Below are 20043 nucleotides of genomic sequence, written 5' to 3'. Positions count from 1 at the left end.
TGCCTCTAATTCATCCTACAAACTACTTACTACCTAAAATATCATCCCTCTTCTTATCACAAACAAATGAAAACAACTTTCAATGCCTTCTCAATATTGATAGGATAAAGTCCCTCAAGTCTTTAGCATGGCACTCAAGGCCTCCTCACACCTCTCTAACTTCAGATTTTTTAATATTCCCCTACAGGAATAATAAAGTAGAACTAAAAGCTAAGTAAAGTGCTTCCCATATACCAGTTTGTTTAATCCTAACAACTCTCCACTCCCAATTTAGGAAACCAAAACTGAGAAATTAAGTGGTCACAAAGTTAAGTGCCTCAGTTCTCCCTGGCTCCAAATTAGTACTTTCTCTGTCATGTCATGCTATCTTCCCAAAATCATCTCATTCTATCAAAGAGGTCTTAGTCATTGATTCCTGAATTTTGCTGAAGCAAGTTTTCCTACATGAAATAAACTTGGGACCAGTTCAAATACTTGCTGCATAAGGATTTATCTAATTATGCTTGACCTTAGAGACTATTTTTTCTCTTAATTGTTGTAGTATTACTATCTATTACTTAACAATGCGATGTTTCATTATCTTTTTTTTTATTTATGTGTCTATAGGATTAAACCCTTGAAGACAGGGATGTTGTCTTGAATCTCTCTGAAGCCTGAAATATAACCTGAATGTATTAATTGTGTAATAAATGCTAGCTTGTTATGAAACCAATATGATACTGTTACCTAAACAAGGAAGAACAAAAACAGATAAAGAAAATTATAGGCTAATTTCATTAATAAATATAGATGCAAAAATTTTAAATACAATACTAGCAAGGAAACTACAGCAATAAGGTGGGACTTATACCAGGAATGCAGGGTTCATTTAAAATTTTTCTTTAAACTCTTGTCTTCTATCTTAGAATCAATACTGTTTATTGGTTCTGAGATAGTAGAGCAGTAAGGGATAGGCAATGGGGGTTAAGTGACTTGCCCAGGATCACATAGCTGGGAAGTGACTGAGGCCAAATTTGAACTCAGGACCATTTCAATAACCAAATTAACAGAAATCACAAGATTATCTCAAAAAGATGCAGAAAAAGCCTTCAACAAAACACAATATCCATTCCTATTAAAAACACTAGAAAGCAGAGGAATAAATGGGTCATTCCTTAACATGACAAGTATCGACCTAAAACTTTAGCAAGTCTCATCTGTAATGGGGACAAGTTAGAAGCCTTCCCAATAAGATGAGGGATGATGCAAAGATACCCATTATCACCACTATTATTTAATATTGTACTAGAAATGCTAGCTTTAGCAAACATTAACATCAATTAATATCCAGATGACAAACCTACAAGATTATTAAATTGTAATCTTTGGTTGGGGTGACCTTGGAGTACAAAACAACCTCTGAATGATATAACTTAGATCAACTAATCCAAGTGAAACAAGCTAGTAACTGACCCAAATTTTGATCAACAGAACAAGTTACCCCAGGGATAACAGCACAATCCTATTTAAGAGACCATATTCATAATTAGGGTTTACGACCTCGATATTAGATCAGGATACCCAAATGGTGCAACAGCTATTAAAGGTTTGTAAAGTCCTATGTGATATGAGTTCACATAAGGAAAGAAAGAGAAATGGAAGGAATTAAAATAGGTAATAAGGAAACTAAACTATCACTTTTTGCAGATGACATGATAGTATGCTTAGAGAATCAACTAAAAAATTAGCTGAAATAATAACTTCAGTAAAGTTGTGAGATACAAAATAAACCCACATAAATCATTAGCATTTCTATATATTACCAACAAAGTCCATTAGCAAGAGTTAGAAAGAGAAATTTCATTTAAAGTCACTCTAAACAATATAAAAAATACCTGGTAATTTACTTGTCAAGGCAAACATAAAAATTATATGAACACAATTACAAAACACTTTTCATATAAATGAAGTCAGATCTAAACAATTAGAAAAATATTAACTGCTCATGGTTAGACTGAGCTAATATAATAAAAATGACAATAATACCTAAATTAATTTATTTATTCAGTGCTATACCAATCAACCTTCCAAATAATTATTTTATAGATCTAGAAAAAATAACAAAATTAATCTAGAAGAACAAAAGGTCAAGAATATCAAGCGAACTAATGGAAAAATAAATGTAAATAAAGGTGGCCCAGCAGGACCAGATCTCAAACTATATAATAAAGCAGCAAGAATGAAAACAATCTGGTATTGGCTAAGCAACAGTATGAATGTGAAATTCCTTACCGCCTTCACGATTACATTAATATTAGCAGATTATCCAAAATTCAGTTATTTTGTTACATTGAATCAGCAGTTTTTCCTAATTTAATTCTATATGAAGCAATTTTTTAAATTATTTTAGAGTTTTGAGAGTTTTATTCTTTTAGTAGTTTAGCTCTTTTGGAACTAAATTAGTATTCAATTAATAATTCAAACCTTTAAGTATTAAATGTTTCTAAAAATAGCAATCATTTAATTCTGAAAGAATCATTTCTAAGAAGAACCATACAGCAAGAATGAAGTTTTCTGACATTTCTCCACCCTTTTTTCTACTATGTGAAGTTGTGGTTCAAACATACCCAAGTTATCTGATTTTTTCGTCTCCTTTACTCTAGGCTTTATTTTTATTTTACTTGATTCATACTTGTGTAAATATAAATATTATGAGAAAAAAAATCATTGATTCTTTTGTACAAATTTTTGGGTATATAAGGAGGTCACTCATAAGCTTCTGGGTCTTCAGAGTCCAGCTTTTTTGTGGGACTGGCCCTCCCTCGATAAACTTATTTCTTTTTGGCTTAAGAGACTTTTTCTTTTTGGCGTCTCTGCTAATAAATTTCCACCACAACAGAATGGCAGATCAATGGAGTAGATTAATAATAATAATCCATAGGGATAAAAGACAACAGCAACCTATAATTTTGATAAACCCAAAGATCCTAGTTTTTGGAATAAGAACTCACTATTTAACCAAAACTGCTGGGAAAATTAGAAAACAGTATGGCAGAAGTTAGATATATACCAATATCTCACACCCCATACCAAGAAATGGTCAAAATGGATATATGATTTGACTATAAAGAATGAAACTGTAACTAAACTAGGGGAAGACAGAATAGTTTGCCTAGCAGATCTTTGGAGATGGGAAGAATTTACAACCCAAGAAGAGACAGAGAATATTATAAGATATAAAATGAACAATTTCTATTACATTAAATAAAAAAAATGAATCTAACCAATATTAGAAGGGAAACAACAAACTGGGACAATTTTTACAATAAGTGTCTCTAATAAAAGTCTATTTCTCATATTTATAGCAAACTTAAGTCAAATTTATAAGAATATGAGCCATTCTCTAATTGATAAATGGATATGAACAAGCAATTTTCAGAGTAAGAAATCAAGGTCATCAATAATCAAATGTTCTAAATCAATCTTGATTAGGTAAATGCAATGCTGAGGTACCACCTCATACCTATCAGATTGGCCAATTTGGCAGTAATGGAAAGTGATAAATGTTGGAGAGGATTTGGCAAAACTGGGACACTGATGCACTGCTGGCGGGGAAAGAATGCTCTCCATTCAGAGAGAAGCAACTGTGGGAGTAGAAACATAGAAGAAAAACAAATGGCTTATTTTTTTTAATAAGGATATATGATTTGGGGCTTTGGTTTCAATAGTCTGCTCTGTAACAAAAATGAGTAATATTGAAATAGGTATAAGTGATAACATTTGTATAATCCAGTGGAAGTGCTTATTGGATCCCGGAACAAGAAGGGAAAAGGGAAAGGAAAGAAAATGAAATATGTAAACAGGGAAATATGTTTTTAAAATTAAAAAAAAAATTTTTTTAAGCAAGACGATTTCAGAAAAAGCTGGAAAGATCTGCAGGAACTGATGCTGAGTGAAATAAGCAGAACTGGGAGACGAACATACACAAAAATAGCAATATTGTACTATGACTATCTGTGAAAACTTGGCTATTCTCAGCATTGCAATGTAGGACAAACTTGAAGGGCTTATGATAGGGCATGCTCTTCACCTGCAGAGAAAGAATTGTTGGAGTAGTCTTTCACATTAATGCATTCATTTATGGTTTTATTTTGGGATTTTTGGCTATGTAGAAGTTTGCTCTTAAAACAATGACCAATATGGCAATGTATTTTTCATGACAAAAATAAAAATTTTAAAAATAAATATTAGCTTGATGATGAGAAGGAACAATGGAAATAATCATAATAGTTCATACTTCTGGAGGCAAGTTGAACTGAAGAGTTAAAGAAGGAGATAAGAGTAGTAACAGGAAAAACTGGGGAAAAAATGAATGATAAAATAAAATCTGGGGGAAAAGAATTAACAATGTGGTAAAAGATACACACAACACACAAAAATAAAGAACTGAAAAAAAAAGAACTTCTTAAAACAAAACAGAATTGTCCAAATGAAAAAAGAGGTATAAAAGCTCACTGAGAAAAATAATTCCTTAAAAATAAGAACTGAACAAATGGAAGCTAATGACTCCATGAGACATTAAGAAACAATATAACAAAGTCAAACAAATGAAAACAATTGAGGAAAATATGAAATAGCTCATTGAAAAAACAACTGAACTAGAAAATAGATTGAGATAAAACAACATAAGAATTATTGTAGTGGTTGAAAGCCATGACCAAAAAGAGCTTAAAAATCATATTTCAATAACTTACCAAGGAAAACTGACCCATTATTTTAGACCCAGAGGGTAAAATAGAAATTGAAAGACTCTAAAAGTCACTGACTGCCTAAAGAGATCCCAAACTGAAAAAAATCTGTTTTCAGGAATATTATAGCCCAATTTCAGAGCTCTAACCAGGTCAAATAAATACTGCAATCAACCAGAGAGAAACAATTCATATAGAGCCACAGTTTGGAGACATAGTAATCATAACTGTGAATGTGGGTTCATACTTCTCGAGGCAAGTTGAACTGAAGAGTTAAAGAAGGAGGTAAGAGTAGTAACTGGAAAAACTGGGGGGGAAAATGAATGATAAAATAACATCTGGGGGAAAAGAATTAACAATGTGGTAAAAGATACACACAACACACAAAAATAAAGAACCCATAAAATAGATTGCAGAATAGATATAAAACAGTAAAAAAAAAATTTATGCTGTTACAAGTCACACTAGAAACAGAAACACAAATAGAATTATAATAAACATATAAAGCAGAATCTATTATACTTCAGCTGAAGTTTAAAAAAACAGAAGTAATTAATCATGATTTCAGACAAATTAAAAATAAACTCAATTAAAAGAGATAACCAGGAAACATTTAAATAAAAGGCACCATAAACAATGAAGTAACATCAAACATTTAAATCAAGTTTCTCTGACTAAGGCCTCATTTCTAAACTATATTGGGGATCAAGTCAAATTTTTAAAAGGAAAAGCCATTTCCTCAATTGAGGAATGATCAAAGGATAAGAATATGTAGTTTTCAGAAGAAATAAAGCTATCTATAGTTAATATGAAAAAAAAAATGCTTGCAATCACTATTAGAGAAATGCAAATCAAAACAATTCTGAAATACCACTTGACATCTATTAGAAATTACAAATGCTATAGGGAATAAAGGAAAATAGGTTCATTAACAAACTGGTCCAATCATTCTGGAGAAAATAATTTGGAACTATGTCTGAACAGCTATAAAACAGTGCATACTATTTGACCAAACAATATTACTACTAGGTCTATATCCTAAAAGATCAAAGAAAAAGGAAATGGAACTATGTGTACAAAATTATTATACCAATGCTTTGTGGTGGCAACAAACTGGAAATTGAGGGGATGCTCGTCAATTGGGGAATGGTGAACAAGTTGTGTCATATGAACGTGATAAAATACTACTATGATATAAGAAATGATGAGGGGGTTGGTTTCAGAAAAGCAAAACCTAGGAAGACCTATATGACTTGACACAAAATGAAATGAGACCTGGGAAAAGTGGTGTGCACAATAACAGCAATAACTGTTGATCAACTGTGAAAGACTTGACTACTCTGATCAATACAAAGATCCAAGACAATTCAAAGGACTCATGGTGAAAAAATGCTATCCAACTCCAGAGAAAATGGATTCATTCCAAATGCAAACAGAAACAACATATTCTTACTTTGTTTAAAATTTTTTTGTTTTTTTGTTTTGCCATGTGCTGATTAGAGTAAAATGTTTTGCATGATTTCCATATATAACTACTATACTGCTTGTCTTCTAGTGGATAGAGAAGGGGTGAGAGGGAGGGAAAGAATTTGGAACACAAAATTTTATATAAGGGTGTTAAAAATGTTAAAAATAAATAGCAAGTTTATTCTTTCGGATACAACCTGAGAGAAAATTAGATAAAAAATAAGCTATTTTACAGAAGAGACTGATAATCAGAAATTAAATAACTTGCCCAACATCATATGGCTAGTAGTGAGGACAGAATCTAAACTAAAACTATTTGATTCCAAGTAAACAACTCTTTGCACTGCTACATTACCTCTAAGAAATAAATGGATTTTGTTTGAGCTAGGATCTTTATTCCTAGCATTTTCCCAGCAGACTAGTTTTCCTTATTTAAAAAAAAAAAGGAGCCCATAATTCTGTGATTAGAAAATAAGTCATTCAGCTATTAAACTGGGCATATTCTTTGACCCAGCAAAGTCTACACTCCAATGAGAACAAAGAAAAAGGACCATATTTACAACAATATTTGCTGTAGTCATTTTTGTGATGGCAAAGAATTGGAAACTTATGGAGTACTCATCGATAGGGAAATGGCTAAATAAGTTATGAAATATATATATATATATGATGGAATACTATTTTTTTTTGTGATACAAGAAATGAAAAAAAAATTTTTGTTTCAGAGAAACACTGGAAGACTTGTAGACTGATAGAGAATGAAATGAGAACCAGGAGAACAATTTAAACAATAATAGCAACGTTGTAAAGATAAAGTCTTAGGAACTCTGACCAATTTAATAATTACAATTTCAGAGGATGCAAGTGAAAACATGCTACCAAGCTCTTGACAGAGAAGGGATGAACTCAGAATATAAAGACTATTTTTTTCGGGGAACACAGCCAATAAAGGAATTTGGTTTCCTTAACTATACATATTTTTAAAAGGATTTTCCCTGCCTTGTTTTCTCAACCAGGGAAAGGGGTAAAGGGGAAGGAAATGATGCGGATCTGAAAATTAACTAAATTTAATGATAATCTCTAAAAAGTTTTAAAAATACGAATGAATTAATGTGTTCCTTAAAATAAACAAGTCTAAGAAAGCATTATATGTGACATTTTTATTTATGGTCATAGTAAGTACATGACTTCAAATTGGTTTAGGAAAACGAGGAAGTAGGGATGGGAAAGAATGACATTATTTATTATCATTATATATTTTTAAGGTTCAAGTCCTTAAAAGTATAAAATGGAACCTATAGCCCTTGCTTTCACAAAATGAGTCATCTCCAGATGACTTCCCTCAGTATCAGATTTTAGAAGATCTGATATTTAATTATTTTGGCCCACAAAATGCAGGCTTCTCAGGAGAATCACCCTCCTTCATTCATATAAAGGACCAATCTTTATGTTACTCCTATACTGGTATAGCAGTGGAGAAAAAATATGTGAATTCTAGTTACAAAACAAATTAATTCACACATACTTGGTAGGCGGAAGCATTTCTGATTTGTTATTTCAGGGCCATCGCCCAACATAATAAAGCAGAGATTTAAGAATAGTTCTCTCCTGATCTTTTATAGAAGAAACTAGCTGAAGCCATTTAAAATTTATCATGCTTAAACTTTCTCTTAAACAAATGAAATAAACTGAAAAAGCTTCCATTTTTATGAGCTCCTTCAACTTTCCTACTATTGCCTTCAAAAATTATTTTGCATCTCTACATACAGAATCTCTTTCTGCCTCTGAGGGAAAAACATCTCCTTTTTTCTAAAGCTAACCTTTCAATTTATGTCCTCCATTCACCTATTTTTATCTCTTCTGAGCTTCACCAATTATTTGTTTCCCCATGTGCCTTCAATCTCTACATCTTTACTGGATCCTACCTACAAATATGTTTATATTTGGCATTCCTTACTACAAAGAATACTTCAACCCTGTTATCCCTTTGAGATACCACTCCAACCTTCTTTTTTCAACAATGAACTTCTTGAGGGAAACTACTTAATGCCACAGACCCCCAACACCTTTAATTCTTATAACTTGACTTCTGTTCTCATCATTTTACTGAAAACTGTTACCATTCTAGTTTTGACTTTCACTATTTGCTTCCAGGTTATTCAATGCTTTAACTGGTCATTACTTACCATCCTTTTCTTAAACTTACTTTTATTACTTACCATCTAAAACATTGTGCCCAATGTAAACCTTAAAATTTCTTAAGACTTATGAATGTTGGAAATTTCCCCATTTCCAACATTAGGTAGGGAGGGTCCTTCTCCTCCCTACCTAAGATTACTTTAGGACAGAAACCTTTTGCTGAACAATGGAAAGGGCTTTGACCTATGCTTAAGCATAGAACAGGAAGTTCTTTGAGTCATGATTGATTTTAGAATGATACAATAGAGATACTTGGAATGACAGAACCAGGTCTTGGAAAATACAATTTCTACCCTACTTAGAGTAACAGGATTTAGGAAGGGCTGCAGCAAAGGATTAATTATTTGAGAATATGACCTTCAACAGACATGTGCAAAGCCACAGACCTCTGGGCGGTCCTGGGTTAAGCTAGAGCCACCATTGGCACAGGGAAGACATGGACAGTGATTGGTAGATGTGAGAACTGAGGGGAGGAAACTTGGATGGTTTCCTTAAAGATAGTGGGGTCTGAGGACTAGGAGGTTGGAGAGGTTTTGCTCTGAGAGGTTGTGCTCTGAGAAGCTTGCTCTGAAGGAAGCTGGAGGTGGAGGCCCCTGAGACTGTTTCTCCATTTTGGTCACGTGAGTGATAGGGACTGATCTCTTTTCTTTGCCTCAGCTATCTAAGGGCTTGGGCCTTTTGGCCCAGCCTAAACAGAGGGGGTATTTAAGCCCTATTCCCTTCTCTCCCCTCTCCCCTCCCCCCCCTCTCTAATACCTTTCTTCCTCCTGTTTGTAATTAAACTCCATAAAAGGTTGACTGCTGACTTAAGTTTTCATTAAGGAATTACATAGCTGAATTCCTTGGCGACCTTAAATTAATATATATCAGTCTTTTAAAGTGATTTCCTTGTCACACCAAATGATCAAAAACTTCCTAGTGCTAGAAAACCTCTCTGTGAGCCTCAAGAACAGTGGTTCTCAACCTTTCTAATGCCGTGACCCCTCATGTTGCAGTGACCCCAAACCAAAAAATTATTTTGGTGGCTACTTCAAAACTGTAATTTTGCTACAGTTATGATTCAGAATGTAAATACCTGATATGCATTATGTATTCTCATTGCTACAAATTGAGAGGTTGAGAACCGCTCCTCAAGAAGAACAATCACCACATAATCTGTAAACAGAATCACCTGGAGAATCTCATGAAATACAGGACATCCCTCCTACATCTGAAAAATATGCAAGGCACTCTCCAAGGCAAAGTGATAGCAGTTAAAACCACAAACCAGTAAACACATTCCTGTTTCATATTTGATGATGGACAAAGGAAAACTGCCTTAAGTTCTCTCTAACAGTATCTATGAAGGAATCTAGTATAATCTATTTTTAAAATCCTTACTTTCTGTCTTAGAGACTGTGTACTAGTTCTAAAGCAAAAGAGCAGTGGCAATGGAGGTTAGCTAGGAAGTGTCTGTGGCTAAATTTGAATCCAGGACCCTCCATATCTCAAGCCCTGGCTCTTAATTCACTGAGCCATCTAGCTGCCACAGGAATCTAGTATAATCTTAAAATTTACATAAAAGAACTCTAGTTGGAAAGAGGCTTAACTCTTTTGTTCCAAAGAGTCAAATGCATTTTTAAAAATAGAATAACAAAAAAGAGGACAGGCATGGTAGGGAAACAAGGAGAGACTCAGAAGGAAATAGGACAGCACTGAGGAAACTGCACCATACTTTCAAAGACCCTAAGCTGCTAAAATATCAAACCCACTTTTTTTATGAGCATTATCTTTAGAATTCTTAGAAAGAGACTACATACCACTGAGTTGTTTCATTTTAAATTCAAAGAAAATGAAACAAAGAGGTGAATTCCCAAGGTCACAAAGGTAATGGCCAAAGTCTGTGAATAATATAACACCACAATCTCAGCTGAATGGAAATTTCAGATTTACCCTAGGGCGATGGGCACACTTTTGCTGCACATTGCCAATAATGGCTTACGTGCAAGAACAGGTATAAAAAATATGGAATTGAGCTGTTGTTCATGTAGTGAAAGGCTGAGACAACTTCCATAAAGTCTGAGGGCTGTATTGGTACCCCCCAAAAAGTTAAGACCAAAGCAAGATCAGCAGGTAAGATTCTCTAGGGATGATTTATGGAAAGACATAAGCAAAAAATCACACGGAGTAAGGCCAATAAGAGCTGCAATCTTGAACTTAGGAGAATAAAGCCACATTGCTGAGACCACAGATCTATTCAATTATTAAGAGAAAAAGAGCTCTGCTTTTTATTTATTTTTTTTAAAGCAACTACTTGCCTGTCAACTGGGTTTGGGGAACCCCAAGTTTGCCCCTGTCCAGAGAACTTACTCCAATGAAAGCTCCAGACTGACCAACAGACCTTAAAAGTACTTAATGATCCCAGTTTAGGTGGGACTAGTAGACAGCAGTCAAAAGTTAAGTACTCTTTTGTCTTAGTGGTTTCTCCCATAGTATCAGAGTCCTCTCCCAGGAAGCTAAGCCCTTGGCTGGAGTCTTTCTTTAGTATCCACTGTTAAGCATCAGCCTCTCCCTGGTAAGCCTATCTGAACTTCTCATTTCTTTGTAGCCATTGTATAGTCAATCAATCACACTTCCCTGTCCTTAGTTCTCCAAAAGATATATAAGATCTCTATGTTCTATTCTTTGGAGAATCATCTCAGAGGGTGATATTCTCAGAGACAGTTCCCAGAGTCCCAGACCCTTGGCTCTGTGTGGTTTTGTGTGGAGGGTGAATATTGAATACTATGTTTTTCTAGGCTGATACACCCAAACCAAAAACTTTTAGATTAGATTTAGATTATTAGATTTTTTTAAAAAGCAGAACATAAAATAAAAACTTTTACATTCTAAGGTCTCTGAAAGGGAAAGAAAATAAGTACACAGAGATTTCTAAAACATTAATAAATACCCAGCAGGCCTTAGCTGACTTGAAGACTAGCTTTCTTCTATTACAAAATAATGTCTATGACTGATCTCAATAACCCTGGTTTTACTAAAAAAAAAAAATTCAATATAATAAAATTCTCCCGATCTTAACATTCTAAATTAAATGATAATTTATGATAAATATATGAATAAAATTTAAAAATCATAAAAAATAAATTTGTTAAGGCAAAATTCCAAAAATATAATCTACATTTTAGAAGTAGAGAATGAATAATGAATTGAGGGGGTAGTAATAATAACAAGAACATTTGTGGTTTTCTCATTTTGCTACCAAAAAAAGGGAGGTAGGAGTGGCAGCAGGGAGAGCATCTAGGTGGCCCAATGGATAGAATGCCAGTCCTGGAGTCAGGAAGACTTCTCTTCCTAAATTTAAATCTGGCCTCAAACATTACACACTACCTATATGACTCTGGGCAAGTCACGTGACCCTGTTGGCCTTAGTTTCTTCATCTGTCAAACAAAATGGATCAGGAAAAGGCAAACTTCTCCAGTACCTTTGCAGAGATAACCCCAAATGATGTCAGACATGACTGAAACAAGTGACCAACAACAAAAATTGTACTACAAATTAAAAAAAATTTCAAATTCATATCCATTTGACATTCAAATTTTCAAGTAAATAATATACCAATATAGGTGCTTAAAAATCCACAAGTAATTTATTCAATATTTATTCATATAAATATGCAAAGCAGTAAGTTTTGATTTGTGGAGGCTATATAAAGATTGATATTACTTTCAAGGAGATTGCACGGTCTTGGTAGGGTGAGATGAAATACATATAATCAATAATCATAAGAGAAAGGGTATGTGAAATGTCATTAAACAGGATAAGGACAAAGGACTTTAGGATTGTGGAGATCAACAAAGGCAAGACTACCCTGCCCTTTCTGTCTGAAAGGCTTTCTTTCCTTCAGGCCTACCTTCTTAAAAAGTCCAGTTGAATGCAAGTTACTTGAAAGCATTCTATTTTTTGGCTTTGTATCCCTGGTGCCTTGAGCAAAGTAGATCCTTAAAAATTATTTGTTTAATTGAATTTCAGGTCTTGGATATGTAGATATTATTTTAATTTATATTTTCTACAAATTATATTCAAGGCTCTACTTTTTAAAAAGTGCTTAAATATAGTTGTATTGAAAAATCTTTGACATTTCATTTAATTAACAATTATTCAATTCATAAATGGACTATTGTGCTAGACATTGTATAGATAAAATAAAAAGGAAAGACACATGAAATTGAAAGAAATAAATGTCAAATTATCAGAAAGTATTAAAGGACGAAAGATTACAGATGTCAATATGGGCTGATGAAAACCAAAGCTAGGAATGGAGGATATGTCCTCCATTCCTCTTTTTGGATAAGTCTACTAGGCCAGGAAAATACAATGTTGTCATTATTAAAATGGAATTCCTGGAACTTGATAAATTTAAAGTTGGCCAACAGAATTATGAGAAACAAGAGGGAAAAGTACACTTGGAAATTAGAAAGTTCAAAGAAAAACATTCTCTCCTCTAGTTGACCCATACAAAAAGTGCTAAAATATAAAAAAAAAAACCCTAAATATATTGCTTTATACATATAACTTCTATGACTCATTGCCATATAAAACAAAAAATAACAAACATTTCTTGGCTATTAGTAAGATCGGTAATATTGATATGGTTTCACAGTATATACTATATAGTGTAGTTTTAGTTTAAAACTAATATAGCAGTTATTTAAGTGGGCATCAGAGGTTTAGTCAGATAAAATAATGTGTGAATTCAGAATAGCAAATACCTGCTGTGAAACTTTCACTTGTATTCAACTCATTTATAATTACCTCCTGCTAAATAAACTATCCAAAAACATTACTCTAGGTAGAAAGTGAGTAAGATATTATTGCACAAAAGAACCAGAATGCCTATTTTCCCCATCTGTTTCTTTCTCCTTCTGGAGTTCCTACTCTGCCTGGGGCCCTGCTACTGTTATTAGGTGTTACCTCTGACTGAAACAACTTCACCTTGTGGCCAGCTCTTTAACTAAAGCCTCAGTTTCCTCTTCAGTAAAAGAGTGAATAATACCTGCACTGCCCCTCAGGGTGTTTGGGGGACAAGCACCATAAAGTTTAAAGAATGATAGCCATGAGTTATTATTTACCTTTCTTCTCCCTGCTCCTCAACTAGTTTAGCCAAAAGAAAGTTCAAACCCTTCATGACCCAAACAGAACCATCAGAAACACTTCAAGGTGCCCTTCCATATTTGCTGAAAGGTCATGTCCTCCCCACTTTCCAAGGAGTGGGGCAGAAATACATTGTCCACTCCATGTCCATCTAGAAGGGAGGAGGTCCAAGGGGTTCATGGATACTAAAAAAGGATGGCAATTTGGCAAGACAGTTCAAGAAATACATCATCTACAATTAGCATATGCAATGAGAAAAACCCAATGACACAGCTGTCCATGTGAACATTCACCTTAGTGAGAGAGTAATCACCAGGTTAGACCTAGACACGATTGATTATAAAGTCATCCAGACAAGTTAAAAAAAAGGGCAAATACAAAGAAATGATTGATAAGATGCAAGAATAAAATGTCATGTACAGTTATAATTAGAAGTGAGAATCAAACATAAGACAACAAGAACAAAAGAAGCTACAGAGAGATGCATCAGAAAATTATAAAATGAATTTCTGGCAATAATACTATACTATCTAGTTCAATGCTGCTATTAGAAATGACTTATGGACATAGAGGAATTGTAGTTATAATGTGTGAATAGTGAATAGGAAATAAATGCAGTTTACATAAATTACCTATTAACTCTGAAGTAATGAACAAGATTTAAAACACTGAATATTTCAACTTTGAGGGCATAAGGCATAAGCTCCAAAAGCATTATGCTACAGAGAAGACCAAGGGACCAAAAATGCTGACATATGGAAGGCACTGGTTTTATGGGTACATGAAGCTAAGCACCACATTCTCTGGACCACAGGAATTTTATGTGGATATCAATCTTATATGCATCAAACGTGGCCTAAATATACCTATTATAGCTTTCTGAGAACAGTTCTCAATTGGATATGCAGCTGAAATATGTAATCAGAGATGGGCAGATGAGAGCAACAACAAATAATACAATTTCAAATTTGGGGAAATGAGGGTGAAGTTGAAAACACACTATGAATTCCATTTTATACAGGAGACTTTTATGGGTCTATTCATTTCCCTTCCACCCCCAGTCCAAATCCCTTCCTACTGATGTCTCTGAAATTTCTTCTGATTTACCCTGTTTATATCTTACAAGTACACAGTTTTTGCATGCTGTCTCCCTCATTCAAATGTGAATTTATTAAAGGCAAAAAAACTTTTGGTTGTTTTTTTTGGTCTCTTCAGTAATTAATACAATGCTTGACACATAGCAGGTATTTAATAAATGTCTGTTCATAGACTTTCCTTTATATGGGAGTTATTTTTTGCTACTCATAAAATACGGATTAGTGAATCACTAGGTACCTAGTTTTAGATTAGGAAATTTATTTCCAAATAATCTATTTCATGTGTACTTCACTTCAAAAATAGATAGATGCATTCTTAAAAGATTAGTTATAAAGATATACTTCCTGTGATATAAATTATATTTCTCTTCTCTTATCATTATTTAGCTTTTGTCATAATCTTATAAACATTTCCATATTACTTGCACTTCACAGCTTGCAATAATTAAAAGAGAAAAAAGAAAAGAGTATATGGATGCCTGCCTTGAATTCCTGCTATTTGTGAAAGCAGAAGCTTGATGCACTAGCTAATTCACAATAGTAAATCAATGATGAAAACAAATCTTATGAAATCTGTTAATAATTTCATTATTATGCTCTTTCCAACCACATGCTAAATAACTTCACTGTTTTGAAAACTATAATATTTAATATAAGTATGATGAAATATACCTATGTACATATACTATTATGTTTTGTCATCTTCCTAAATACCTGTTACTATTATTGCCAAAAGTATTTTAAATCTCAAAATTTTGAACTCACAAAAAATCCACTTAACTCTTTCAAAACTTAGCTTACATTTCTATCCAATTTAAAGATACTATATGTAGGAATAAAGGCAAAAAGCAGCAACACATGTGGTATATAGAAATATAATTCAAAAAACACTACAATAAAAACTTAGGATAACAGAATAAAAAAAATTAAGTAAGGAAGGGAGGTGAAGGGTCTTACATGAAGATTTTCTAATTTTAGTAGATGAACTGTATAATATGATTTGACATCTTCTGACACTAGCCTCACACAGAATCCTGTCTCTTCAAACACCATCACTTTATCTTCTTTGGTTGGCCAATATTGTGCACATTTTATCTAAATTGAAAAAAAAAAAAAAAAACATTTTTAGAGCTGGCAGACCATAATCCAATACCAAAAAAAAAAAAAGAATCTCTTTTCAAAAATATGGATCCAAATGAAAAACCAATGTTACAACTACATTTAAGATACCACAGGAGTTAGCCGAAAGCCAAATGCAGAACAAGTAATAGTGCTATTAAAATGTACTGTTTCAAGGTAATGAAAATTTTTTTCTAATAAGAACCATCACATTTTACCTAGGAAAGGTAAAATATTGATAGTCTGAATTTGCAATCCATGAAAGCATGATGGCTGATTTTTTTTATCATATACTTGAATTTTTACTTTTAATGTTTATTATATAAGTTTAATAGATTCTAGGGAGGAAGGTACTCAAAAGTTTATTGAAAAGGTTTTATTTTAAATATACCTATTACATAGGTCTAAGAACCTATTCCTAATATATTCTGTTTCCTTTTGAATTTTAATGCTCATAAGAGATCATTCACAATTTTTAAAAATCTATGATTGGTCTGGCTTAAATTGAATTTTTGAGTTGTGTGTTCTTAATTGCAACAAGTATAAAAGGAGATATAAGATGTAAGATAAATGAGAAAACAGCAACATATTTTGATAATACAAAGCCCCTAAAAATGGAACTATTTTTTTTTTTTTCATACAAATAGGACAAAGATTCTGGCAAATATCCGACTTGGCAATCAAAATGTTTTTATTTTCACAAACTCTGAGAAACAAATATCTAGTTATTTTACTAATACTGCTTTTTAAAAATAAAGTGTCAGCCCTCTAGATGAGAAACAAGGCTAACCACTCCCAGAACTGCTCTATTTCTTTACTATAGCTTGCAAGTACAAGGATTTTTGTGTATCTCTAAATGTGTCATTTCCACCAAAAAAGAAATGTTCTTGTTCTAAAATTTTTTATGGAAAACAAACATTTTCTGAATTGAGAAAATCCTCTTTTACATATTAACATGTACATAGGTCAGAACCTTAGAACAGTGTTATTAAAGCCTTGAAAGGCAAGTAGTTTAAGGTTTTTATTTTTACAGACAACAGCACAAATGAGTACCTCATCCCATGCTCTGATGGATAAATCTTTTTTTTTTTGAGATTAAGGGATTTATTCAAACCATCTTTGTGTCACTTAAAGTCTTTGCATTTCTTTGTTATAAAAACGGGCCTCCTACTTTTTATAAAATTAAAAAATCACAATTAGATGCTACTATTTAATGGAAAGGAAAATTGCTAAAATGGCAATATTGTGTTTAAGTAAATTATGCATGCTGTCTATTTTACAGAGGCAGCAAGGTGATCCAGATGGTAAGATTTAGAAGACCTGAATCCAAATATGGTCTCAGACACTTATTAGCTGTGAGACCATGGGCAAGTCACTTAAAACTATTGTCTAATTCAGGTTCTTCACATGTAAAGTGGAAATAAAAACAGTACCTACTTTAAAGGATAATTGTGAGGATCAAATGAGGTAATATTTGTAAAATATTAAACACAATGCCTAGCATATTATAGGCACTAAATGCTGATTTCCTTTCATTCTTCCTACTAAGCAAAAAAACTTTAGCTTCCTCCAATTACTTTAATATTACTATAATTCCCAAAGAAGAACCTACACAAGTTCTAAGTCCCAATGTAATAAAAACTGAGATGTACACTGACTTATTTTAATAATCAACTGTTATACTGGAGTCTTCCAACATGATTTAATAACTTGCTTTCTTTTATTCATATTTATATATGTTCTTTTATATTTTGATCAATGCAATCAGCTCCAATCATAACCTTAATAATTAAACTTTGTTAAGGCTACTTTAAAATGTAGGTTTCTAGGAGAACACAGTAACAGCAATATTGTACAATAAACAATGGTGAAAGACTTAGCTGACACAATACTGAAGGATTGATGACAAAGAATGCTATCCACCTCTAGAGAAAGAACTATTGGACTTGGGTGCAGATCAAAGCATACTATCTTTTACATTGGTTTATTTATGGTTTTATATAAGTATTCTCTTACAACAATGACAACAAATATGGAAGTATATTTTGCATGAGAATACATGTATAACCCGGGTCAAATTGGGTCAAATTGTTTAACATCTGGGAGCAGGGGGGAGAGAAAAGAGATAATTTGGATCTAGTAATCTAAAAATAAAAAAAGGCTAAAAATTACATTAATGAGGAAAATAAATTATCTTTGGGGGAGAGAAAACAAAAAAAGTATGTTTCTAAACAAAAACCTAAAATTGATGGTAATCTTCACATCAAACTGAACAAATGAATACTGTCTTTTCCTACCTTATATTGAAAATCACAAAGCCTAAGAGTCTTTAGAGTATATTTTAGATTATCCAAAAAAAAATGATGACAAGTGGATTATTGACAGTGGAGTGATAAATTGCATATGACATCATTTCCCAAGAAAGTAAAAAATCAGTTTTTCAAAACCTATCAGCTCACACTTACCTGAAGACAAGTATATATGTGATGATAGTGAAAATGGACTATGTTTCTAATTTTAATTTATTTGTTATTTGCCTAAAGCCTAATATTTTTTAAACCATCAGCTAAAAAGCCATTAATCATTTACATAGATGTAGAATTCATTTTCATAAATCAATCACAGATTTCCTAGCACTTAGAAAACAAAGGACTATGATCTGGCTTAGGGATTTTTAAGACCCCTAGAACTATGAGTTAATTATGTATTACTACTACTTATTGCTTAGTGTATGAGTTAAATATGTATTATTACTACTTATTGCTTAGTGTATTATATTTAAATCTATAAGGTTAATTAATGGCCTGCATTTATTATTTAAGAAGACATGGTGTCAAAGGAGAGGGATATATTAGTTCTTCCTGTTAGAAAGAACCTAACCACTATCCTAAAGGAGTTGGGCACAGCTAATTGGCAAGCAGATGCATCCAAACTTGGGAGGGCATTTACAAGGATGATGTACAAATGTAGTATACTAAATTATATAGAGAAATAAATATTACTTACTGAATCTTTCTCCACAATTCGATTTAGCATGACAACTGCTTTGGACTTTTGCTGCCAAACCATTAGCCAAAAATGACAACAAGTATTAGGAAGTGGACCCTGTAGAAATATAAAAAGAAAATATAAAAAGTAAAGTAGTTAAGACAAAATGAATACAAAATTAAGAATTATTCTGAACTATATTCAGCTCAATTGTTGAAAGTATATTACTGGAGGGGCAAGATAGGTAGCTCAGTATGATTATATAGGTTAAAATCTGGCCTCAGACACTTCCAATCTGTGTTACTCTGGGCAAGTCACTTAACCTCCCACTGCCTAGCCCTTATTGCTCTTCTGCCATGGAACTAATGCACACCATTAATTCTAAGTCAAAAGGTAAAGTTGTTTTTTCTTTTTTTTTTTTTAAGTATATTACTGACACAAAAAGAAAATGATGGTTCTATAGGGGGGGAAATTCATACACTAAATCTACTTGGCTTGAAAGGCAAATGGTACTCAGAACAATTGGGGAATATAAAAATAATTTGTAAAATATACATGTAATAGAAACTGATAGAAACTCTTTAAAAAGAGTTGTGAGAGCATATGGTCTAGGGCAAATAGATGGTTTGGTGGACAGAAAGCCAAGGCAGCCTGGGGTTCAAATGTGACCTATGATACTTCCTGGATATGTGATATGTGACCCTGGACAAGTCACTCGATCCCAACTGCTTAGCCCTTACAACCCTTCTACCTTGCAATTTAACTTACTATCTATTCTAAGACAGAAGGTAAATATTAAAAAAAAAGAAATCATATTGCAATGACAAACACAGTAATGGGATAATTTTTTAAATGAATGCAATAAAAACTTTCAAGTAGAATATGATTAAGTACATTACAATACAAAGGGTATGTTTGGGATTTTAATTCCATTGACAACAAAAGAATTTCACATTTGTGTTCCTTTCTCTTCTCCGACACTGTGACCATCCTGGTGTAGGTCCCTATCACCTTGCACCTGGGCTACTACAATAGCCTGCTGGTTGATTCCTCTTTGGTCTAGAATATTTCCCTATTCCTATTCATTTTCCATTCAGCTATCAAAGTAACTTTTTTCAAGTGAATATCTGGTCATCTCACTCCTCTAGACCATGAACTCCAATGGCTCCCTTACACTTAGGATCAAATCTAAAATCTATCTTCTTGCCTTTTCAGTTTTCTTTTGATTTCCTCCAAATACTCTACAATTTATTGATTCTGACCTTGCTGTCCATTCCTTGCACAATACATTCTATATCTCCAGACATTTTCACTG

General features: G+C 33.0%; 1 protein-coding gene across 6 annotated transcripts in view; it reads right to left on the bottom strand.

Moving 5' to 3' along the window:
• The window catches only part of PTPN2 (protein tyrosine phosphatase non-receptor type 2), a 107846-nt gene that overhangs the window by 32180 nt on the left and 55623 nt on the right, over nt 1–20043 (bottom strand). For all 6 annotated transcript variants that reach the window (XM_007487741.3, XM_007487742.3, XM_007487740.3 and 3 more), the window contains 2 exons: nt 18747–18845; nt 15579–15716 (listed from right to left, as the gene is read on the bottom strand). In XM_007487741.3, the coding sequence (XP_007487803.1) occupies nt 15579–15716; nt 18747–18845 (237 nt within the window). The remainder of the gene's footprint in view (nt 1–15578; nt 15717–18746; nt 18846–20043) is intronic.

The sequence above is a fragment of the Monodelphis domestica genome, chromosome 3, assembly GCF_027887165.1.
Source record: "Monodelphis domestica isolate mMonDom1 chromosome 3, mMonDom1.pri, whole genome shotgun sequence".
In the NCBI taxonomy this organism is placed as follows: Eukaryota; Metazoa; Chordata; class Mammalia; order Didelphimorphia; family Didelphidae; genus Monodelphis; species Monodelphis domestica.
This window is presented reverse-complemented; position numbering and strand designations above follow the sequence as displayed.